The sequence below is a fragment of the Notothenia coriiceps genome, unplaced genomic scaffold (genome assembly GCF_000735185.1).
Source record: "Notothenia coriiceps isolate Sejong01 unplaced genomic scaffold, NC01 NC01_scaffold00026613, whole genome shotgun sequence".
NCBI lineage: Eukaryota > Metazoa > Chordata > Actinopteri > Perciformes > Nototheniidae > Notothenia > Notothenia coriiceps.
Window position 1 is genome coordinate 288168 of NW_011359314.1, and position 22962 is coordinate 311129.

Here is a 22962-nt window from a genome sequence, read left to right on the forward strand (position 1 = left end):
TTTCATTCATTCCTATCAGCCTCCCTGCCCTCTGTCCCTGCTGCAATTTCACCGTCTTAACCCCCAATGACCCCAAGCTATACCACAAAACACACCGAGAGAAAGTAGGCACACAAACTCAGGTAGCCCTTTGTTGTTTTGTCCTCATTTCTTCCTCTCTCTCTTGCTTTCACACCCACACACAATTTTGACACACATGGTATTTTCTCTGTCATGTAGTCTGAATCTGGGGTGATACGGACTCCTCCACACACACACACACACACACACACACACACACACACACACACACACACACACACACACACACACACACACACACACACACACACACACACACACATCTATACTGCATGTCCTCCCCATCTGGCTGGTTAAATCTTTAATGGCATATTCTACTCGTCCGTCTCGGGGGTAAATGAAGGGTTTTATGCAGAGGAGACCACAATAGAAGTCCCATCCAGAGCTGTCAGAGGCAGCTGCTGCCCCGGTTCCTTTACTGGGGAGCTCCGAGCGGCTTTGATCAGGGACTTGGATCCTCGTTTATGACAGTTCTGGGTTGTCTGGGACATCTCCGGAGAGCTATTGTTTATTTTTTAACAGGCTTGTAGACCGAGATATCTATGTGGGGACAGGGAAAACGTCAGCAGAAATAGTTTGTGTCGCAGGTTCTGCACCGTGTGTGTGTGTGTTTGTGTTTAGGAAAATCCCATTCTCTTCTGTGCAATTTTCTTTTTTGTACTTTGTCTGAATTGTTGACATGCAGCCCCTCGCAGTTTCTACACACCCACCATTGTCATCACCTTCACTCATTAAGGTGCCCACCTGCCTAAGTGTCACCCCCAGCTATCACATGCACACACACACCCGTATACAAACAGCCACATGGCAGTAAGGGGAGACTTCAAAGAGGAACCCACAACAACAGAGCCCGGTGCACGGATAAGAGTGGGGGAAAAAGGGACAAAGACAGATGGAAATGTCCTAAAAAGCTAAATGACATTGATTATCGTTGTGAGAGAAAAGAGTAGGGGAGGAAGGATGGTAGCTGGCAGATTACCAGCCATTGAGGATCTGTGCAACAACTAGAAACCTCTTTATAGGCCTACTTCTTTTGGCACCCACATCTCTCCTCATTTGCTTCAACAAATCAGTGATGTGTTGTTCACCAGAATCTAGTCTCACCTCCTTCATGTTTTGTGACTTCTAAGAGAAAAAAGGCAGTGGAAAAAAGGGAATTAAATGTCAGTTCTTTCTTTAATTGTATGGTTTTTCTCATTACTTGACATCGGAAAAATGTCCTTGGGTGAAATCGAAACAACCACAATTATTTTCAGTCGGTAGGCATGTGTCAGGATTCGCCTTAAGACAGTGAGCTGTTATAAGCTGCCTTTATTGGACACTTTCTTTATGAGTAGGAATCAATTGCAGCAAGGGTTTTTTTTTTTTAAAGGTCACAGCTAAACACAAGACAGGTGGCAGTGCAGGGTCGTTAAAGACACACACACACACACACACCACACCTGGTGGGTGAGGGGGGCTTTTCTCTAACCTGTCGATGCAATAAACCCGTTTCCATGGCGATCGCAGGGGTTGGCATGGTGATGGTGTCATTGACCCGGAGATTAAGCATGACAATGAGCCATGACTGTTTTTTTTCTTCCTTTCTTTTTTTACGCTGTTCTGCTTTCCAAAAGTCTCAAATTCCCTCATGTAGAAAACAGTCAAACTTGATAAATGCCTCAAGGACGCGTATCGGCGAACAGCATGCTCATCCAGTTCTTCTGCTTTCTTTTTTTTCTACTGGCCATATAGAAGGTTTACTGCATGTTAGAGGAGAGTCAAGGATACAGAAGCTCTTACGTCCTCCTCCAGTGAGCACATTATGTAACTGCTAACGTGATAGCCTGAAAGTCTTCAGTGAAAGTAGACGTTCAAAATAAATATATTGATAATCGGATCCTTGAATGCAGCAAACACCTGCCATAATTGAATGAAAGGGAGATGTTGAAAATGTTCCTCGCCTTGGGCAAAAATTGTTAGAATTCAAGCCTGGGATTTTCGCCAGATTGAAGCTTTGTTGCACATCCTTACAACATACTGATTTGTACTTTCTGAGTGTGCTGTTGATAGACACAATGAAATGAAAACATATCCTTTTTAAAACAAATTCAGTTGTGTCACAGCTTCTGGAACACCAATTTTTCTTGATGTTTTTGATATTTAAACGAAGTTATTGTTCGTCACGACTGAAATCAGCATGGTGTTCAGCCCATCTTTCGATACTTTCTTTGACTTCCCTACAGCTCTTTCAGCCCCAATCCACTTTGCTCCGACTGAAGATGTAAATCTTCGAGAGTTGGGTTTTCATTTATATAAAAGGTCCATTCATTTGCTAAATCAGCCAGGCACTGACGATTTAAGGAAAACATTACTCAAACAAGGAGTGAGTTTCTGCAGTGGATTAATACACAGTTAGGAATCTTGTGAGTATTTAAAGCAACAAAATGGTTTATGTGGGATTCACTAAAACAATTGACTCTATAATGGGAAACGTGTGGCGCAGTGGGTTGTGCGTTGGTGTTCGGATCAGGTTCAAACCCCACTGCAGTCAGCATGTCGTTGTGTCCCTGAGGACACTTCACTCCAAATTGCTCCTGTGGGGATTGCCCACAGTATTGAGTATGTAAGTCGCTTTGGATAAAAGCGTCTAACAAGTGACATGTAATGTAATGTAATCATAACGTGTCACCCAATGCAACACTGATGAGGCTCAGTGATGCGTTTGTAATAGATTATAGGTCTATAGTACAAGTAAACAAGCTATATGGGGCTTTGGTGTCCACGATAGATTTTTTTCTGCAATTTGATGACAGTAAGAAGAAAAACATTATTGCTAGCCTTTTCCTTTTATTGGAATATGGCATCATTTTATGCAAGTACAGACTGTTACTGCATTGATTTCTCGCAAAACAAACAGAAAAGGCTTCTATGACAATTAGGGCATACTGTATATCATTATGTAGTATGGGGTGGGCCTTCTGCTCTGTGACTGGGTGTCACTGGAAATTAAATATTTCTCTGATCAGATCATCTGTTTCTTTGTAGAGCCATTTCTCCCTCTGCGGTGCCAAAGCTTACGCAGCAAATATCCGAACAGTTGACTGTGTGTTTCATTGATTGATTGACTGCGTGAGTGATTGATTTGTGGATTCGTACTGTAGCTGCGTAATATCTTAGTCGCCTCACCCAACTGGCTCATCAGATAAAGTGCACTTAGCGGGAGTATAAAACCCCTTCCAAGAATGAAAAACCAGAAGGGGGAGGGAGGCGGAGGAGGGAGGCTTCAACTGGAATTGCAGTTTTTGCACCTAAAATGTAATAAGGACTTCTAAAAACACCCTTTTTCTCCTCTTAAAAAAGACATATAAACACACAGCTTGTCACTTGTAACACTGCTATCCACTTAAGATGTCTTAATTTCAAGATGTTAAAAACACCAGACAAATATTTGGACATATTTTACAGTTCAGCTTTGGTAAGCTGACAGTGGATTACTCTGCAGGATGCTGATGTGTTTCTAGGGAACACCATTTGTTTTTATCATAATCTACATCTCCACACTCAGCCACTTAATTCATGATGTTATAATACCGCAAGGCAACCTGACAGGGACTTTGTCAGCAACTTCTCTCTCTCTCTCACACACACACACACACACACACACACACACACACACACACACACACACACACACACACACACACACACACACACACACACACACACACACACACTGTATGTCTCTCTCTCAGCATTACTGTAGTTTAGCCCAGTGCCTCTGTCCTCTACTGACACCTCACTGCAGCACCATGAGTCATAGAAAGCCATCTAAAAGTGGGTGGGGGGAGGTCACCTGCGGGGCAGCCGTTGGTTTGAAAATCTGTCAAGTCACAGGTCCTTAGAAGATCTAAAGATTTGTTTGGACCCGAGCGAGGCACCCTGCCGTGGTTCTCCAGAGATGGCTGGCGAGTTATGAGCATGTACAAAAGCATGTCTTGTATTTTGTTATTTCACAACATATATAAATTAAATATGACCTTAAAATTGTAGGTCATCACTAGTTGGCCCACGAAGAAAACTGATGGCACTATACAACACACTCAGTAACTTACTGTTTGCATGACCGCTCCATGAAACAGAAATTAATACGTAAGTGGGGACATTAGCTTGTCCGGCTAACTAGTTTAATACCAACAAATAGTAGCTATATCCACCCAGCATCACTACAAAAGCCAAAAGAAGCGTTTTAACTGCATTAATATGTGGGGTTACAGGTTACTTAAGTTATTTACAAGTGTAGTCTAAAATGTGTATGCTCTTGATTCGCCTTCGGGAAGTTTAACACAAGCCAATATTACCCAGATAAATGTTTCTTTCACACACTTTAGTTAGCCCTTATCACATTTCTTATTTCTTATAACACTTGAAGAGAATCAAACTATTCGATGCAAACAATAATCCGTATCATTCTTAACAAAGCACATCAAAACAAAAAAATTAATAGGTAGCCTAACCTCGATACATGATTTATTTGACTTTAGCAAGTAAGCTAGTTAGAGCTAATAACATCTGGGTGTCATTGAAGTCTTCTGGGTTCATTTGCTGAAATCAAGGCCCATTGTTTCAAACATGAAAGGTACATTTGTTCACTTTATCATTGTAAAATGCTTTCGTGCCAGAATGGAAACCTTGACATGTAGCATCAGTAACTAAGGGGAGCAGAGCCTTACTCATTTGAACACTTTCCATCCAAAAAATAACAAATGGTTTGGAGCACATTTATCCGATTCATAATCACAGCTTGTGTGTTAGATTCATATTAGGGAACATAAGAAATACTGAAAATAATATTGTAGCATCACATATATGCAGTGTCTTATCCCTTCCTGAGTTAAAACGTGCACCTGCCCCTTTAAACATTTTGGCTTGAATGTAGCTCATGACCTTTCCTGTCAATCACAACTGCAGATAGTGAGCGGTCTGCCCTAGTTATCTATTCAACTATTTGTTTTGACAAGAAGAGAGAACAGAGAGTTACACACCGAAGGGAATCCCTTTCCTTTCTTCCTTCTGTATCTGTCTAACAGATACTCTTAGCACTCTTTTCTTATAAGGCTTCTTGTTTCATCGGATGCACATGAGTAATCTTGTCACAAGGGGTTTGTTTATTATCTAGAATCATTTTTCTTTCAACCCTGAATTTATACTGCAGATGCTTTCATATGCATGGGGTTATTTATCTTTTTTTAATCATAGTTGTTCTTCCTTTGGCGTAGTGAATATAAATGTAATGTCTTATTTTACTTGAGAAGTGTTTTTTTACATAATGAAAATGAAGGGTTTGGATCCAAAATGCGATCCCCAATGTGAAAATAACACCTCCTCCAAACCAACTGATACTGCACATGAAAACTGTCTTCTCAATCCAAAAGAAGCCACACAATGAACCTGAGACGTGTGCCATGAAACTGCACGAATGTGAAGTGAGTCCACCCTGGGCGTTTGTAGGTTCTGAGAGTAGGCAGTACAAACCGTGTCACATGCCATCGTCCGATTCCGCTTGTTCTCTGCATCTGTTCCCACGGGAACGAGGAGTCCAACATGAAATGGCTTTGTGGTGTCATTGCCGTGAGCAAACCAACGTGGTTTTCCACGTCCCTCACTCGCTCCACGTCTTCACCCCCAGGCTTCAGCTGAATGACGACACATGGAGTAAAGATCAGCTGGTCATGGAGCGGAGGGCTTCCACTGATTCTCTTTTTTCTTTTTTTCTGCACCCTTTGTCCTCGAATGTGACTGATAGAGCACGTCAGGGATGGAGCCAGGAAATGGCCCAGATCATCTCTGACGGTATTGAAGGGGCTGTCACTCAAAAAGCATGTGCGTAGATGCCGAAGGGGGAAGAATGGAGCTTACAGTGTATGCCATGTGGAGTGGGAGATAATAGTGAGATGAAAAGGCCACAATTTAATTTGACGATGCCTAATTATGCATCTACTGTGTTGAGTGTTCTAGTTTCTGACTAAAAAAGAGATTGTGGAGAGCGATTGTGGGTATTGGCTTTGGTGTATAACAATGAAGATGATGATGTCAGTGGTGATAAAAACATGAAATTTCAGCAATGAAGCGCAATTCAATCACATTTCTACATTCTTCCATTTAATTAATGCATTCATTTCCTTGTATGTAAAACAGTCCCATCTGCTCTATATATAAAGCAAATCTGGTCATTCCCTTAATACTACTAATGAATGAACATTTGGAAATGTGGCCAAGGCTGTGTCTTTTACATAACAGTGTGTCATTAAAACACTGGCTGTGCCACAGCAGAACAAATCAGCTCTTTCTTAATGATAACAATGAATTATGAGCAGGGATTGGCAAAGAGACTCCATTAATAGCTGATCTAAATTGTAAATTTGCTTCCTTGGTAATTGATCAGATATATCCTCATTTATATCATCATTTAGTTTTAAAAGTATAATTTTTGTAGCACAGATTCAAACTGTTCATTCTTAACCTCTTATGCGTTTCTTTTGCCATTTTCTGTTGTTTAGATATGTTTATGTTGCGATATGTACGTGATAGTGTGTGACGAATGGCGGAAGATTGCATTTTTATCCAACAACCACTGTAAGTTGTCCAAACACATTTGACGACATCACAGTGTAACACTCGCACTTTGATTGGCTTGCGCTCCAACACATTGTACATGATAGGCTAAGGGGCGGGACATATCTAAGCGGTTGACAAAACTCAACTGCTAACCAATCAGAGCAGACTAGGCTCTGGTTTCAGACAGAGGGTGAAAAGAGGTGCTGCAGCATGAGAGAAATAAAGAGCTTTTTGAACATGAAAGCATGGAGACATGTCACAGTAGAGGCAATAGATACTAATATGAACCTCAAAGCATAACAGGGCCCCTTTAAGAATGTTTAAAATGTACATATGGTGTGGTGCAGCATTTCTCCTTCCAAGATAGAGCTGTCAGTATGCACCACAGTGCACACACAGTGGGGATTGTTGTGGCAGCTATAATCCAAATTGGTCGGTGGAGTTCCCAACACCACCCCAGTTGCGCCCTGTGGCTCTAAAATTGCCTCGAATAAATCACACCGTGTGCAGCGACTCCAGTATTCACCCCGCACCACTGATCCAAAAAATAGAGCCCTAAAACAGTTTGAAGGCTCGTAATTATACGCATTTCCTTTCTCTCTCTTCATCACCTTCCCTGCCCTCCATCTTTCTTTCCATCCTTCCTCTCTTCAGGGTCTTGTGGGGGAAAAGTACGGCAGCATCCGAGTGCCGGGGGAGGTGGAGTCGGCGGAGTTTGAGATGATCTTGGATGCAGCTGTGGAGGCGGGGATGGACACACACATCTTGGAGGAGTGGTACTGCAGGGATGAAAACTCAGTGCCACCCGCATACTACCTCAAACCCAAAGCCCAAATGCTTAAGAACTACCAGAACTCTGTGAGTGCTTCCTCAAATGTTGCGTTACCCAGGTACTGTAGAGGTTAAGAAATAGAGGATTCTTGTCATAGAGATTGTTGGTGCATGAATTAAACTGTCCTTGAGGAACCTATTTTATATTAGAAAAAGAAAAAGCAAGTTTGTTTGGAGGTTGTGTGGAAAGACGTTTAATCTCAGACAGCCCTTGAGCTCTCTATAACACGCTTTACAGCCCAAGAAGAAGTTGCAAACTACGCTGAAAAAGGGATTTCTTTACAAAAGAGTTTAGTTTCTGACTTTCAACTTCTTATCTTTATAGGGACAATAAATGATGTGAAAGAGATTTGTTAAAAAAGAAACAGCATGATAACGTTGCCTTGAGCTTTGAGTCATAAAAAGCCATATAAACTGTAGATTGTAGGAAAGTGGGATAACACTTCAACACTCTATGATACTACAAACATTAGGATATGAAAGTGAAACTTGTAGAAGCTCTTAAATCTCCTACTATGAGCAGAATCCCCCAAAAAGCCAGAAGGAACGTTCCTACATAAAGCGCTGATTCTAAATCAATGTTCCTCACTTGAAACAGAGAACAATATTCCCTTTGTTTCAGAATATTTTAGCACAAGACATGGTTAGCCACATTCTCTCAGTACATGATGATGTGTGTCGGTCCTCTTCCTGTTTAGATGGAGTCGAGCAGCGCAGCCAAGACCAAGAATGACAAGGCCTGGAGGAATGTGTCGGAGGAGATCAAGAAGATCTTCCGAACAGCGGTGCTGCAGCTCCAGGAGAAAGGGACCATGAAGTGCCCTCAGGCCAAAAAATTCCTCTGCTCTGGTCAGTTAACTTTTTCTCATAATGTCACATCTTTTCTGATGGGAAGCTCACTTTCATCTTTCTGGTTTTTCCATTTGGTGCTAGAAATATTGTACTTGCATGCTAAATAAAACAGTTATTTGGCATTTAGTATTTTATGATACTAATGTCAAGCTCTGAATGCATGTAGCTCTCCCTTTTTGAGCTTAATGATTAGTTGATTATTTAATTGACCCGAAAATATTCAAAAATGTGACAACTTATCATTGTTATTTATCAATTGTTAATGTATTTTTTTAGTCATACATCTTGAAAAATCCACGGGTTTTAGCTTCACAAATATAAATATTTGCTACATTTTATTATGCTATGATATTAAACAGAATACATTTTGATATAGACCAGTGCTTCTCAAAGTGCGCCCCCTAGTGGTCCGTGAGTATATTGGTACAATTTCACATTTGAAATAAATAAATAAATCTAAGTTTTCAGCACTCTCGCACGAATATTTCCGCAATGGAGCAAGCTTAAGTTTGCATCATATAGCCCAGCGCAACACCTTCATCACACATGTTGCCACTTGTTTGTACCATTTTCAGGTAATTTATAATCTGTTCTAGAAAAACGATGTGTTTTTGGATATTTGTGGAGTTAGATGGTCCGCGAGTGTTTTCTTATTGGTTAAGTCGTCCTTGGTATGAACAAGTTTGAGAGACACTGATATAGACTAATGTTCAGACAAGATTAGCAATCTCAAAACATATTTGTTCTCAAAGGTAGGCTAGTTAAGAATGGAGAAACCAGCTTGACTGCGCTAGAATTTGAAAGTACGCAGCCGAAAAAAATCTGCCCCTTCCTTCAGACTTCCTTACAGAGCCCCTCCTCCAACACACACGAACGCGCACATGACCAATGAGGGCACGAGATAAGTTTGTGCACGAGATGGAAGGCTAACGATTGATGAAAATAATTGGTCGTGCTTTTTACAGCGCCACGGCTTCCACAGATGACATTTTTTTATGTATTTAATGTCAAAGCATTTAATATATTCATTGCTATCGGGATGTTAAGAGCATTCCATGGAATATAACAAAAAGTGTTTCTGAACCTACCCCACCTTTAATGTTTCACAATGTATAGACCAAACACATGAACCTATCTGGAAGATAATAAGTAATTGATCCATAATGATAATAATTCTTAGTTGGAGTCTTGATTGCTACAGTAGATAAAGTCATCTTACAAATCCTACCAAGGGTTTCTCTAGTTAAAAGAAAATGTACATGGATCTTTCTAACCTGAAAAAAGAAAGCCTTTGCTATCATCATGTATGAGAAAAGTTAAAAAATATCATTAACCTCCAGGAAAAACAACTCACATGGCAAAGGCCACAAAGTGAATAAGTGGGGCTGTTGTGGAGATTGCAATCTTGTCACTAAAAATGCAACAAGAAATGAGAAGCAATCAGGATGTGCCAGCCCGCGCCCAGCAGATGACAGAGATGGATCGATTGCACTGTAGGTTCACCTCTCAGTAATGAATCCAAACAGTGTTTTGCAATGACAGATAAAAACAGAAAGGATTTTGTGACTTTAGAAGTCCACTTTTTAAAGGTTATTATTATGCAACATGTTGTGTGATTAAAAGGCTTATTATTGAATCACTCTACTGTATGTTGTTTTAGTCACAATTTGCCAATAAAAAGTTATTATTTTCAAACAAATCTGAAATCTCCTTTAAAGATACAACATGGAAACAGAGAATTAACGGTTATTCTCAATACTTATATTTCTGCTGGTGTAAAAGGTGACAGCAACAGAAAATGTGACGTTTGAAGAGTTTCTTCCACACTTTATGTTCACCCTTTGAGGTTGTAACATGTTTCATATCAGCTCTTGTTTGAAAAAGACTCCATTTGGGATCTCCCAGTTATTACTGAACTGTTTGGACAGGAGAGAATTAATCTTTCAAGACATCTCTTGTTCTTTTCTCGGGCTGTCATCGTGCGAGATGATCTAAGTAATATTCTACCGGGATCCGATGACAAGCCCTTGTTTTATTGCTCCTGTTCGTATCAGGCGGGCACAGCATGTTGCTTTTCTCATGGAGGAAATAAAGAATAACACAAAGAGAAATAAGTAATTGCAAGTTTGTAAGTCAACGTGAAAAAGAAGCGCCTTTTTTATGTCAGGAAACAGCAGATTGTGTGCACTTTAATTGGGGTTTAAGCTAGCGTCATTGTACTAAATAGGAAAAAAACTTTCTTTTCACACTTTTCTCTCTCCCACCAAATTAGCAAGTCCCCATGTGACACAAAGACACTGGCAAAGTTTTCAGTCGGCCAGCTCTTTGTTGGCGAGCCTTTGATTCAGTTCAGTGGCGCTAGCTTAAATGATTTTATCATCTTTGTTTCTTCTTAAACAAGGCTCAAGAATCTAATCGGAGCCTAAAGGCTTCTTATCTGTTGGGCTTTGCTCCTGAAAGGAATCTAAATCTGTTGGACATTTACCTTTGAAAGTAGTACATTATAGTCCTTATCGGCATATAATGTACCAAACACAAAGCTGGGAGGTTTGGAGAGGTTAGCATAACGTTGTGTTTTCTTTTATTCCAGCCTTGGAGGATGAATTAGACTTCGCCCTTGGGAAGCAAACCCCTGCCTTTCTCAAGAAATGTGTCTGCTACATTCGCAAGATTGCCAACTTTGACCGCTTCGCTAAAATCCCGGAGATGACTCGCTACATGGACACCGTTGTGAGCGAAGATCGCGTCATGCGCAACCAGGAAGCCTACGAACGCCTTCTGAAGATACGGGACGAGTTTATCCCAACCGTCGTCGCTGCCTCCAACCTCCGTGTCTACTCTTCCGTCACTCACTGCGACATGAAGCTCGGTTACTCCCAGGAAGTGGAGAGCCACTACGTAGAAGGTCTGTGTAAACAGTTCTACGAGGACATGGTGGATATCATTCAGGCCACGGTGCAGCAGAACTTCGGCACGGAGGCCGACCCGCTGTACGACGAGATCCTGCAGCACCTGTCGCTCTGTAAAAGCTACGCAGAACTCTACGATTTCAAGTCGGAATCGTTGGATTACGTACAAGAGTATCTCATGCCGTCTAAGGGGAGCAGAACGAGCCCCCTAGTGGTGTTCGGGGGACCTTGCACGGGAAAGACTTTGCTGCTATCTGAAGTTGCCAAACAGGTGAGATAATATATAAAAAATGGTGGTGTTATTTTGCTCCTTTTGTGCCTTTCCCATCGCCCTTTTCCTTGTGTTTTCACGCTTGTGCTCTTCTGTCTGTCTGATCTGAGCATGTGTCCATCTTTGTGCCGCGGAGTGTGAGGGGGCGTGCAACTGTTCATCTCTTCTCATCAAACGATTGCTTGACCATCTGTGTGTCTGCCAAAAAGACAGTCCATTGCCATGTCTCTTAATTTCCTACAAACTGTACACATCTGTGCACGGGTCTGCTTTTTCAGACATGAACATCTGTAGAGTTATCACAAAGGTCGTGGACGATTTGTTTCTTAAAGTGAATGCTTCATGTTTATGCACAACCTTGTTCTCTGTTCTCTGGTTTTGTGCGTGCCATCTGGCTGCCCGGCTACATTAAGATCACACCTAGCCAAGATCACACAGCACCAGCCCACAGATCTACCCCTCCTGTCCAAACCTTTCCTCATAAACGTTGTGTTAGTGCCCTCATTTATAGTAAGTCCATTCATATCATCCGAGTTCATTGCGCGGTTGTATAAAATGTTACGCAATAACATGATCAAAGCCTAAACTTCAGCGTTGTATTACCTCGGGGACGTCATAGTGAAAGTGAAATATCTCAATGTACACGCTCATACAGTGGATTCAAGATAAGTGATAAAGGTGGAGGTGTGTATGAGAGCATTGTGCAAGGTAAAGAGGAAATGAGAAGATAGTGATATTTCATACCAGATTAGTCATGCGAATTCTGCAACCAAATATGTTTACAGGCTTATTCTGCTACAACAGAATGTGTCCTCATGTGGAAACACATTTTTGTTAACAGAAAAGAGAACGTCTAAATCCTGAAATTACCAGAAACGCACAAAAATCTCAATATTGATTTCTGCCATTTATAATTCTCACAATTAAATCTGCAGTCCTTGGGAAGGTAAACGCAAAACAATCAAAGGATACTTATACGTTACGTAGAGTAGTCCCTATCACACTAGCAATTATCAAACAGATCAAAGCACATATTTTAGATAAATACCAGCACATTAACATCACAAGAATAAAACTAATTTAAATGATAGCTGCCCACACAGATTAGCCTACTGATTTATCACACAAACAATTTACACTAATACACATACAGCATGTGAGTGGGCTTTCCAGTTCTCATTTAGTCCAGTCTTTTTATTTTTTCATAATTAAAGGAAGAAATACTAGATCATAAAATAATTGGTTCTAGAATCACGGGATAAAGATGAACCAAGCATTGGATGTGAAACAAAGCTTTCGCATGTGGAATTAAGTTTTCTGTAGTTGGACTGTATATAAGTCTTACTGTAAGACATTTACAGCGAGTTAACATTCAAAACTAAAACCTATGCGGCCCTGTTGTTTAAAGAGGGATGTTATTAGATTAAAGGTTGACTAAAAGATGTGCTGGTGAGTTGTTTGGACAGCATCACATGGTGTCATTCACGCATAACTGTGGTTTGAATCACATAAACCCCGGAGATTTAACAGCTTGTGTTTGATATCAAATTCAAACCAGTCCACAGAAACAGAAGGAATCTATGTCAAAATGTCATGAAACATGTGTGGAATTTCTTTCCTTCAGTTGCAATGAGCCCTAAAACTTTGATGCAAATTCACGAGCAAAACACAAAACTGCATGCGTTTATAGAAAAGAAGTAGGCGTTTGCTCAACTTTCCCTCAGAAGCTGATTCCCTTAAAGTACAGATTTACCGGGATTTGTATCAAGAATGTCAGATTTTCAAAGGGGATTGGGAGGTATTTATTTTGGAGCTTCTAAGTTTAGCGCAGTAATACATAGCCTTAGGCTTCATTAGAGACTGCAGATAACAGGTGTGTTAGGTTGCCTTGTTTTCATATCATCAGCCAAATTGTACACAGGTGCAGAATAAGAGAAACACAATCAGGATGATGTATGACACTAGTTGTTAAATAGACTATTATAGCACAATATGCAGCGGTAGGTAGTAAACTGGTTCATAACGGTGCAATGGCTGCTTTGGCTCAGTTAGAGAATATTGCCAATGAAGGAATGAGTCTCCAGAGACTCCAGAAATTGGGGCCCATGGTAACGTCTGGCAGTTACTGCACGTAAAGTCAGGTTAATTAAAGTTTTGTAGACTTTCATTTATGTCTGATTGTAATAGTGGGTGTTTGGCTTGTAGGTATACAGATTCAACAGAGCTATTGTTAGATAAAATGCTACCTGTAGATGTTTGAATTTGCCATTTTATAGCTCTATGAATTTGCCTTTCTGTTCTGCGGGTACATTGTAGCTGTATTAAATGTAACATGATATTTTCTTTTAAATGTAAATAATCCACTGACTTTCTGTCCCCGTCTCTCACACATGCACACAGCTAAATGTGGAGTTGGCGTTACTATTGCCCTAAATGTGTCAAATGACATCTAAATGTTTCCAGAAATCTCAGCTGGGCCATTTAATGAATTCATGAATTAAATGGTAATACAAATGAAGCCTAAAAAATTGGGGTAGTGCTCATTCACAGAGTGTTACTCATGATAACAAATATTCTTAGTTATTGAATTAAATCTATTATTTATTTGACTGTGTTTTTCTGAACGGACCAAACGGAACACAAGTACATTCCTTACAAGTACAAACTCAAAACAAATGCGAAAAAAATATGTTTTCCATCTTAAGATTTATAGTTTACAAACTTTTTTAACTCAATGTAACTGTGCCATTAAAATATGGAACATTAAATGGAGAATATTAAAGAGAGAGCTCTACATATTCTAACAATCATCTCTCATTGTTTTTCAGGCGTACACATGGCTGCAGAACGAGTTGGGCCCTGAAACCGACCCAGTGGTTATTGTCCGTTTTGTTGGCTCTAGCCAGCTCTCCACAGACCTACGCAGCCTCCTCCAGAGCATTTGTGAACAGATTGCAATAAACTACCGCTGCCTGATTCACTTTCTGCCTACACAAATCCAGGAGATGAAGGAGCTCCTGATCAACCTTCTAGGGGAAGCCACATTTCACAGGCCCTTGGTCATTGTCCTGGATGCCCTGGAGCACCTTACAGATGGCGATGATGTCCGCAAGCTGTGGTGGCTTCCCATACATCTTCCTCGGACAGTCCGCATTGTAGTCTCAACATTGCCCAATAAACATGGTATCCTGCAGAAACTTCGCCAGCTCGTCCATGATGAGAGGAATTATGTGGAATTAGTCCAGAGGGATCGCAAGGTCTGCAGTCAAACATTAAAACAGCAGTTACTAGGGGTGAAACGAAAGGTCACCTCAGGCCAACAGATCTATGTCAATGAGGCACTTGCCAAGTGTACATTGCCAATGTTTGTCAACCTCATCTACAGAGAAGTAGTTCATTGGAGGTCTCACAAAGATGTGGATGACAGGTCCCTATGCTCCACAGTGCATGAAAGCATAGAACAGCTCTTCTACTCAGTGGAAAACAAGTTGGGCCAACGTTTTGTCTTCCGAGCATTAGGATACATCACCATGGCCAAGGCTGGGCTAACTGAGGTGGAGCTGGAGGATATTCTGTCCCTTGATAATATAGTTCTCGGCGATGTCATTGTGGCAACATACCTCAAAAACCCCTTGAGGATCTCTTATGATCTGGTTGCAAGGCTTAGAGAGGAGCTGTATGGTTATCTGGTGGAACGTCAGGTACGCAACGTCACCTTGATGGTTTGGGCCAACCGACACCTACATCTCATTGCCCAGAAGCTGTATCTTAGCAACGAGGAAGACGTCCATCAAATGCACAGCCTCCTAGCTGAGTACTTCTTGGGGGCATGGTCAGGAGGCAGAAAGAAGATCTTCACCTACGACAACAACCATTTCACTTCCCTGAATATATCTGTTCACAAAAACCCCCACAATCAGCAGTCTCATGAGAAAACATCATCTGACAAGTACTCGTATGACAGGCAGACTCCAGAGCAGCCGTGGGTGTTTCAGTGCAATCTATTGGAGCCTGACATTTTCTTTGTCAACCATAGGAAGATGACAGAGTTGGTGTACCACCTAACCAGGAGTGGGCGCACTGATGACCTCATGTTTGGTGTCATCATGAACTTTAGCTGGCTCTACACAATGATCAAGATTGGCCAGTTTGACAAAGCTTTAACAGACATTGACCTAGCTTACAGCTATTCCCAAGAAAAAGAACTGAAGTTCCTCGCCACAACTCTCCGTAGCGTCAAATTAAAAGTGCTAAAGAACCCAGCATCACTGTCTGCAGAACTGCAGCAAAGGCTCCTGCCAGTTGTCACCTCCCTCCCGAAGCTCAGACACCTCCTCTTGGAGTGTGACAAAGATGGCCCCAAGTACTGCTCCATCGTGCCTCTACACTCCTCTATGGACGTCACATACAGTCCAGAGAGGCTTCCTCTGTGCTCCAGCTACATGCAGATTGTGGAGATCTTGCCAACCCTAGCACCAAACATAGTCCTTGTAGCCCTGGAAGATGGGTCTGTCAGCACCTGGGATGTAGAGAGCAGACAACTTCAAAGACAGATAGATACAGCCAAGTCTGTTGTGCTAGGAATCAGGCTAACCACTGATGAAAAGTATCTGGTCGTGGCCACAACCAAAAACACGCTGCTCATCTATGATAATCACAAGTCCTGCCTTTTATCTGAGGTTGAAATCAAGGGGTCCAAGCAAAGTGGTGTCGCTGGTGGGGTGGCCTTCATCAATGGTTTTACCTTGTCAACCCATCATGCTTTGGCTTGGCTTGAGGCTAGCAAAGATGTCAATGTTATTGACCTACTTTACGGTTGGCCTCTCTACCAGTTCCACTGCTGGTATGAGGTGACTTGTGTCCAGTGCTCTCCAGATGGAATGTATGCCTTCTGTGGCCAGTACCTCAACACGACATCCATCTTTCATCTGGGAAATGGGGACAAGTTGGCCACCGTCACCTCTGAGTTTTCTGGGGGATTCGTTAAGTCCATTCTAGTTCTGGACACCCTTAACCAAATGGTGATGGTTGACAATGAAGGCAGTTTGTCAGTATGGAACACCAAAGATATCACCAACACACGTCTGATGGAGGATTACGATTGTAGAGGGGATGACAGTGAAGTGGTGGGCATTGAGTTATCTGAAGACCAACGCTCCATTCTCATTTGCAAGGCAAGAAGTATTGAGGTTCTGGACACAAAAGTATGGAAAATGGTAGAGAAGTTCAAAGCCAAACGCACTGAACGCTTTGTCGCTGCTGTTCTCTCCAAGAATGGACAAAGCATTGTGGCCTCCATGGAGAACACCTCCTCTATCTTTGTCTGGAGAAGGGATAGTGGACAGTGCATGGCAAGCCTTATTGAGGTCTCAGGGGCTATCGTCAAACTAATCAAATCGGCCCATCACAACCTGCTCCTATCTGTTGCCAGCAGTGGGGTGTTGTCTGTTTGGGACATCGATATCATCACCGCCATGTCAAATATTGACAAAACAGGCAAGAAGATCCAGACCTTGCAGCTGTCCGGCAGAGAGGATTATGTGTTTACAATGGACGGTTCTGAAGCTGTCCACAAGTGGAACTTCAACACCGGCTTTATTGAGACAGTCTTCAAGCATGAGGGCATAGTAGAGAACTGTGTCCTCAGCTCTTCTGGGGATCTCATGGTGACTTCAGATGACAAGTCCAGTCAGTACATCTGGCAAACCAGTACTGGAGAAAACATGTTCCGCATCAATGGACAGAGAATATCACAGCTGCTAATCACCCACAACGACCAGTTTGTGGTGTCCCTCTGCGAGCAGAATGCATCCAGAGTCTGGAGGCTTGGGACTGGCCACAAAGTGTGCAACATTTTAGTCACCCTCCAGAATGCACTGGTCACCACAGCTAACACTTTCCTTGTGGGAGCCACCAAAAATAAGCTCCTTGCTGTCAGTCTTTGGTCGGGCAGCGTATCCAAGAAATTTGTCTGTGATGATGGCGTTACCATCGTCAACTTCAAGCTCATTCCTGACTGCCCTGACTGTGTGGTGTTCATCACGTCGACAGAGACCGTCATCATCTGGAGTGTGGCAGATGAGTCTGTTTGCAGGCGAGTTCAGCTGCCAATCAATTTCCTTAAAAATCTAGAGGACTTCCAGATCTCGCCCAATGGGAAATTAGGGATTGTCTCCAAAGGGGACGAGAATATCAATGTCCTGGATCTTCACAGCGGCAAGCTGAGGCTTGTGCATGCTGCTGGTATAATTTGGCGTCAGAAATTATCAAGAGATGGACGTTATCTAGTGTACATCTGTTTCCGGAACTGCGATGAAGACGATGAAGCTGGTGTCGTATCTAATCTGATCGTGATGCGCCTTGCTGATGGTAAGAGCATCGGCACATGCTCCCTGTACAAGACACCTACCTTCCTGTCTCTCTCCCAGCGAGCACTTAACATCATCATTGGCTTCGAGGACGGCAGCATTGGCACATACACAGTAGTGGATCGTGTGGATGCTGCCCTCAAGATAAAGATAGCCACCTCCAACAGCCGACAGATTGTCAACAATGCCTCGCAAAAGGTGCGGCCAAAATGTGGCAACCATTCCTTTAAGACTGTTGCTGATTGCATTTGGAGGGAGTCAACCGAGGTGTTCTCCAGGGACAGCCCTATCAACGTGTCCGACTCTGGTGAGGGTGAGTCGACCACGCCTACAAAAAAAGAGTGAACTGCTGCAGTGATAGGTGGAGATTAGAGAAGCAGGTGGAGTTAGGACAGGAAGTGGAGATATGTGAGAAAGTTTAGAATCTCTGGGGTTGCAGTTGATTCTTGTTTACAGCCACGTGTTTCAGCTGCAGATGTCAGCCCTCTGGGTAGTTAATGGGCCGACCGTTTTACGCTGCACTCGAGTTATGTATTACTTACTTCCAACATATGATACAGTTCCTGTTTGTTTTACACACGAAGACTGTTAGAAAAATACTATGTTTTTGAAAAGAAGAAAAAAGTTTATTCTGTGAGGTATTAGTTTGCCATTATGTGTCCTTTTGCATTTGAAGAACAAAGTTACTATTCAAATGTCTCGGTCAAACATTTTCAAAGCCATTCCAGTGATCTTAGCCACTTTCATTGTACACTTTCTTTATTTACGTTGTGCACATTAAGCCATAATGTTTAAGAGTACATTTATGTTTGTATCAGTCGGTACTGTACAAAAAAAAGGAAGAACTATGAACATATGTACATATCCCTTTCTGGCTGCTGCAATTTGTGCAACTCCTTAAAAATGTTATGTTGTGCTTAATGCAATCAAAGTGAGTGCCTGGAATTTAAAATGTTCTTTATGTGCGGATTACAAGATTTATGAAAATGCAGGGAATTTGTAAACACAGTATACACACACTTGCATTGATGTTAAATCTAAACGATCAGTGTATTGAAGTACAGTCAACAGCGCGAGAGATCGATGGCATTGCTCTTTGTAATGATAGGTGTAGAGATTTCTTGGAGCAGTTTACGTACATTTGGTGTGAATTTACTTGCAGTTACATCAGTCTTTGTGCTGTTAGTTTTACGGGAAGCACCACTATTGAGCATAGTGTAGCATAGCACCATACACATTCACGCCTTAACCAGTGTACTTGCTTTAGGTTTAGTGGAGTGTGTTCAAATGTTCTGGTAGAAAAGGACGAGATTAGCCCAATGTTTCACTGAAACAAATTGTGAATATATTTACAGGTTTAGACGGTAGGTGGAAGCACTTTATGAGTGGTTTGTGAGAAAATGTAGATTTATTCATATGAAATGTGTAAATTGTTTAAAGTGATCTAGAGTTGTCTTAAAATAGGTATTGGGTTTGCCTTAAAACTATACAGCAGGCAATCTAGGTACTTGGAGGCTATAGCTTACTCACTTGAAATGTGACAGTGTTTTTTATATTTTTGGTATCAATACAAAATAACCACTTGACAGCAGAGACAGGACATTTAAAAATGTATGGGATCAAATAAGGGTCAATACGATTTTGCATTTGTGAATTTAAAAAAAATCCCAAAACTTTGTGTCAGTTTGTTTACCTGTGGATATCGCTTTGCATTGGAGATGCAAGTTGGTGAATGTGTAGGAAAAATGTTGATGCAAAAAAATGTTTGGCTTTCAAAATAAATATTAGTAATAATATAATTAAAAAAATAAAACCAACTGTGAGGTTAAACATTAAAAACACTTTTTTTTCTGAGTCTATGAGTTAACTTACTGTTATTTTTAAACAGACTTTAAATAGACTGTCTGAATATTTTTCCTACAAATTCACATTGCAGTACTGTATACTGTATGTATACATGTTTCAAAAGGTCTAAATGTTTTTGCCCTTATATGAGCCCATAAACATGTGACGGGTAACATTATGAAAGGATAAAAAAAGGCTGTTTAACTTTAAACCTGATTCGCTGACAATCTGCTGCAAAGAGTTAATCTATTAGGTTGTTCCGTGACCTTTCTTTTTAAAGCATGTCTGTAATAACCCAAAACGCAATTTTGAGCTCTGATGAGATGAATCATCTGCCAGGCATGATTGAAAACAACACACTTACACTTTGACATATACTTTTGAAGGGCTATTCCATCTTATTGTATGTTTACTAGTTTTGAACTTTTGAGATAATGGCCCTTGAATAATTTCAAACCCGGGTAGCAGCATCAAGCTTTAAAGTACTTTAATTATCTTCAACTCAAGAGTTTATAGATTAAAAAAAATATATATATATATTATGTAATTGCCAAAGTCCCGATTATAGTTTTTGTTTTTATTTTGTTGACTGTCTCATTTGTTTTTTGAGGCTTGTACTGTAGTTATATTGTTACCAAATCGTTTCAGTGTTCTACTGTGATTATGTTTATGATAGAGACAATGTGCTATCTTTGCTAAAAAAAAGTTTAAACAGAGTCCTCTTATGAAATATATTGGAATGCCAGTTTAAGAGTATATTTGAATGTGTCCATATGGAAGCCAGTAAACAGTATTATTGTATGTTAAGTAACTTGAATGACTTTTAATAACTTACATGTTTGCAACTCATAGTTGACATACTGGTATAATGAATGTTTCTATTGTATTCTTTGTATTGTCAGGACTGACTTACCTGTTTAGAGATTTATATTTTCATAAATGTTGTACTTACATTTTGTTACAGAGTTGTTTAACTGGAGTTCAAACAGAAAAGAAACTTAAGTCTGAAGCAATATGAAACTAGTGTGTATGCATCGTTTGTATGAAACATTTTAATGTAATAAAATGGTTCACTTTTTGCCTCCACTGCACTGCCTCTGGCGTTTCACTTTAATTAGAGGTTGTGGAAAAAACCTTGGGATCATGTTTCTATTTTTAGACATGAAAGCATTTTAATAACTGCCTCTGATTTCATAGACAATAACTGATGCAAAGAGCAAACTCTCTTCTAATTGGCCAAGTCCAGGCTTTAAATTAAGTTGCAGAGCATGCTGTAAAACAGGTCATTCATGTGTTTTTATATTGTTCCCCATTGTCAGAAAACCCTGACAGTGCTGACAGCCTCACACACACACACACACACACACACACACACACACACACACACACACACACACACACACACACACACACACACACACACACAACACACACACACACACACACACACACAGACACACACACACACACACACACACACACACACACACAGCTATAAAATGATGTGATAGGCCAGTAATTGCTCCTCTGCGCTTGATGCCGAATGCCAGACAAGCGTGGTGAATATTTCTCCAACACTGGCTGACATTGTCATCATAATTAGGTGATGTGTGTGCAGTGCACCTGTACAGCCCTCTGCGCCAAACACACATACACACACACACAAAGTTGCAAAGCAAACACATCCAGAATCAAGCTGTGATTGGCCAATAAAAGCCTGTTGCTTTGGGCTACCGTTTTAATTTCCCAGTGGTGTCACTCTAAGCCAATCTGTGTGTGTGTGAGGTAGTATAATATATATATGTGGTGTGTGTGTGTGTGTGTGTGTGTGTGTGTGTGTGTGTGTGTGTGTGTGTGTGTGTGTGTGTGTGTGTGTGTGTGTGTGTGTGTGTGTGTGTGCGTGCGTGTGTGTCCACCTGGTACCCTTACTTTCACACTCCATTCTGTTTAAACAATAAGGATTCACAACAACACCTAGAATCCATTGCACACATATCAAATGGATGTAATGCATACAAACGCCTTTACATAGCCCGTCATGACCGTATTGTGGACATTGTGTCTGATGCGGTACAAAACATCTAACCATCTAGCGCAGCAATATACAAGCACACTAGAGTGTAGTGTAGAGGGGTTTACACCTGAACTACGCCAACTCAAAACAAAAGGCCGTCGATTGGAACGCCTCTGCAAAGAAACTGGACTTGTCGTTCACAAAGAAATGTACAATAACCACATTCTCCACTACAAGGACACTCTCTCTACAGCCAAATCATCATATTACGCAGTTCTCATCAGCTCTGGCGAAGGGAACACAAGGGCCCTGTTCTCTACAGTGAAGAACATTCTACGACCACCGGACTCTCTTGCACCTCATCAGTATTTAACTGCCTACTGTAAGTCCCTCATGTCATTTTTTAATGACAAAATAGAAAACATTCAGCAGCAACTAACCCCTAACACCACCTGCAGTATATCTCTCCCTATTTTCACCGACCCTCTCTCTCATTCTCTTTCAAGTTTCACACTTCCCTCTGCTGTTGTAATATCTGACCTGATCAGTAAATCCAAGCCATCTACCTGTCAGTTAAACACTCTTCCTACCCCCCTGGTAAAAGCCTGTCTACCTTCATTGTCCTCCCTTATAACTGTCATCATACACTCCTCCCTCACCTCTGTTGTTGTTCCCTCACTTTTCAAATCAGCCGCCATCACGCCCATACTGAAGAAACCTGGTGCAGACCCCAACAATTTTAATAACTTTCGTCCCATATCTAACCTACCATTTCTCTCAAAGATCCTGGAAAAAACTGTTGCATCCAAGATCCATACCCACTTGTCTGACAATAACCTGTACGAACAATTTCAATCTGGTTTCCGCCCCCATCACAGCACAGAAACAGCACTGGCGAAAATCACTAACGACCTCCTCATGGCAGCTGACTTTTAACTATCCTCATCCTCCTTGATCTTCGTGCAGCTTTTGACACCATTTCCCACAGCATCCTCATTGACAGACTGACCTCCATTGGGATCACTGACACACCCCTCCTCTGGTTTAAATCATATCTCTCTGGCCACACTCAGTTCATCCAACTCAAAACCTTCAAATCACAGCCACTTCCAGTCACGACCGGTGTTCCCCAGGGCTCTGTCCTGGGGCCTCTTCTTTTTATCATCTATTTACTTCCTCTTGGCAATATCTTCC

The 22962-nt window shown here is 41.4% G+C and overlaps 1 protein-coding gene across 1 annotated transcript in view; it reads left to right on the plus strand.

Annotated features, from left to right (window-relative positions):
• Positions 1–19728, plus strand: part of nwd2 (NACHT and WD repeat domain containing 2) — a 41473-nt gene extending 21745 nt beyond the window's left edge. Inside the window, exons 5-8 of the mRNA XM_010784886.1 lie at positions 7333–7536; positions 8208–8358; positions 10952–11541; positions 14370–19728. Of these exons, the coding sequence (XP_010783188.1) occupies positions 7333–7536; positions 8208–8358; positions 10952–11541; positions 14370–18254 (4830 nt within the window). The 3' untranslated portion in view covers positions 18255–19728. The remainder of the gene's footprint in view (positions 1–7332; positions 7537–8207; positions 8359–10951; positions 11542–14369) is intronic.
• The last annotated feature ends 3234 nt before the right edge of the window (positions 19729–22962 follow it).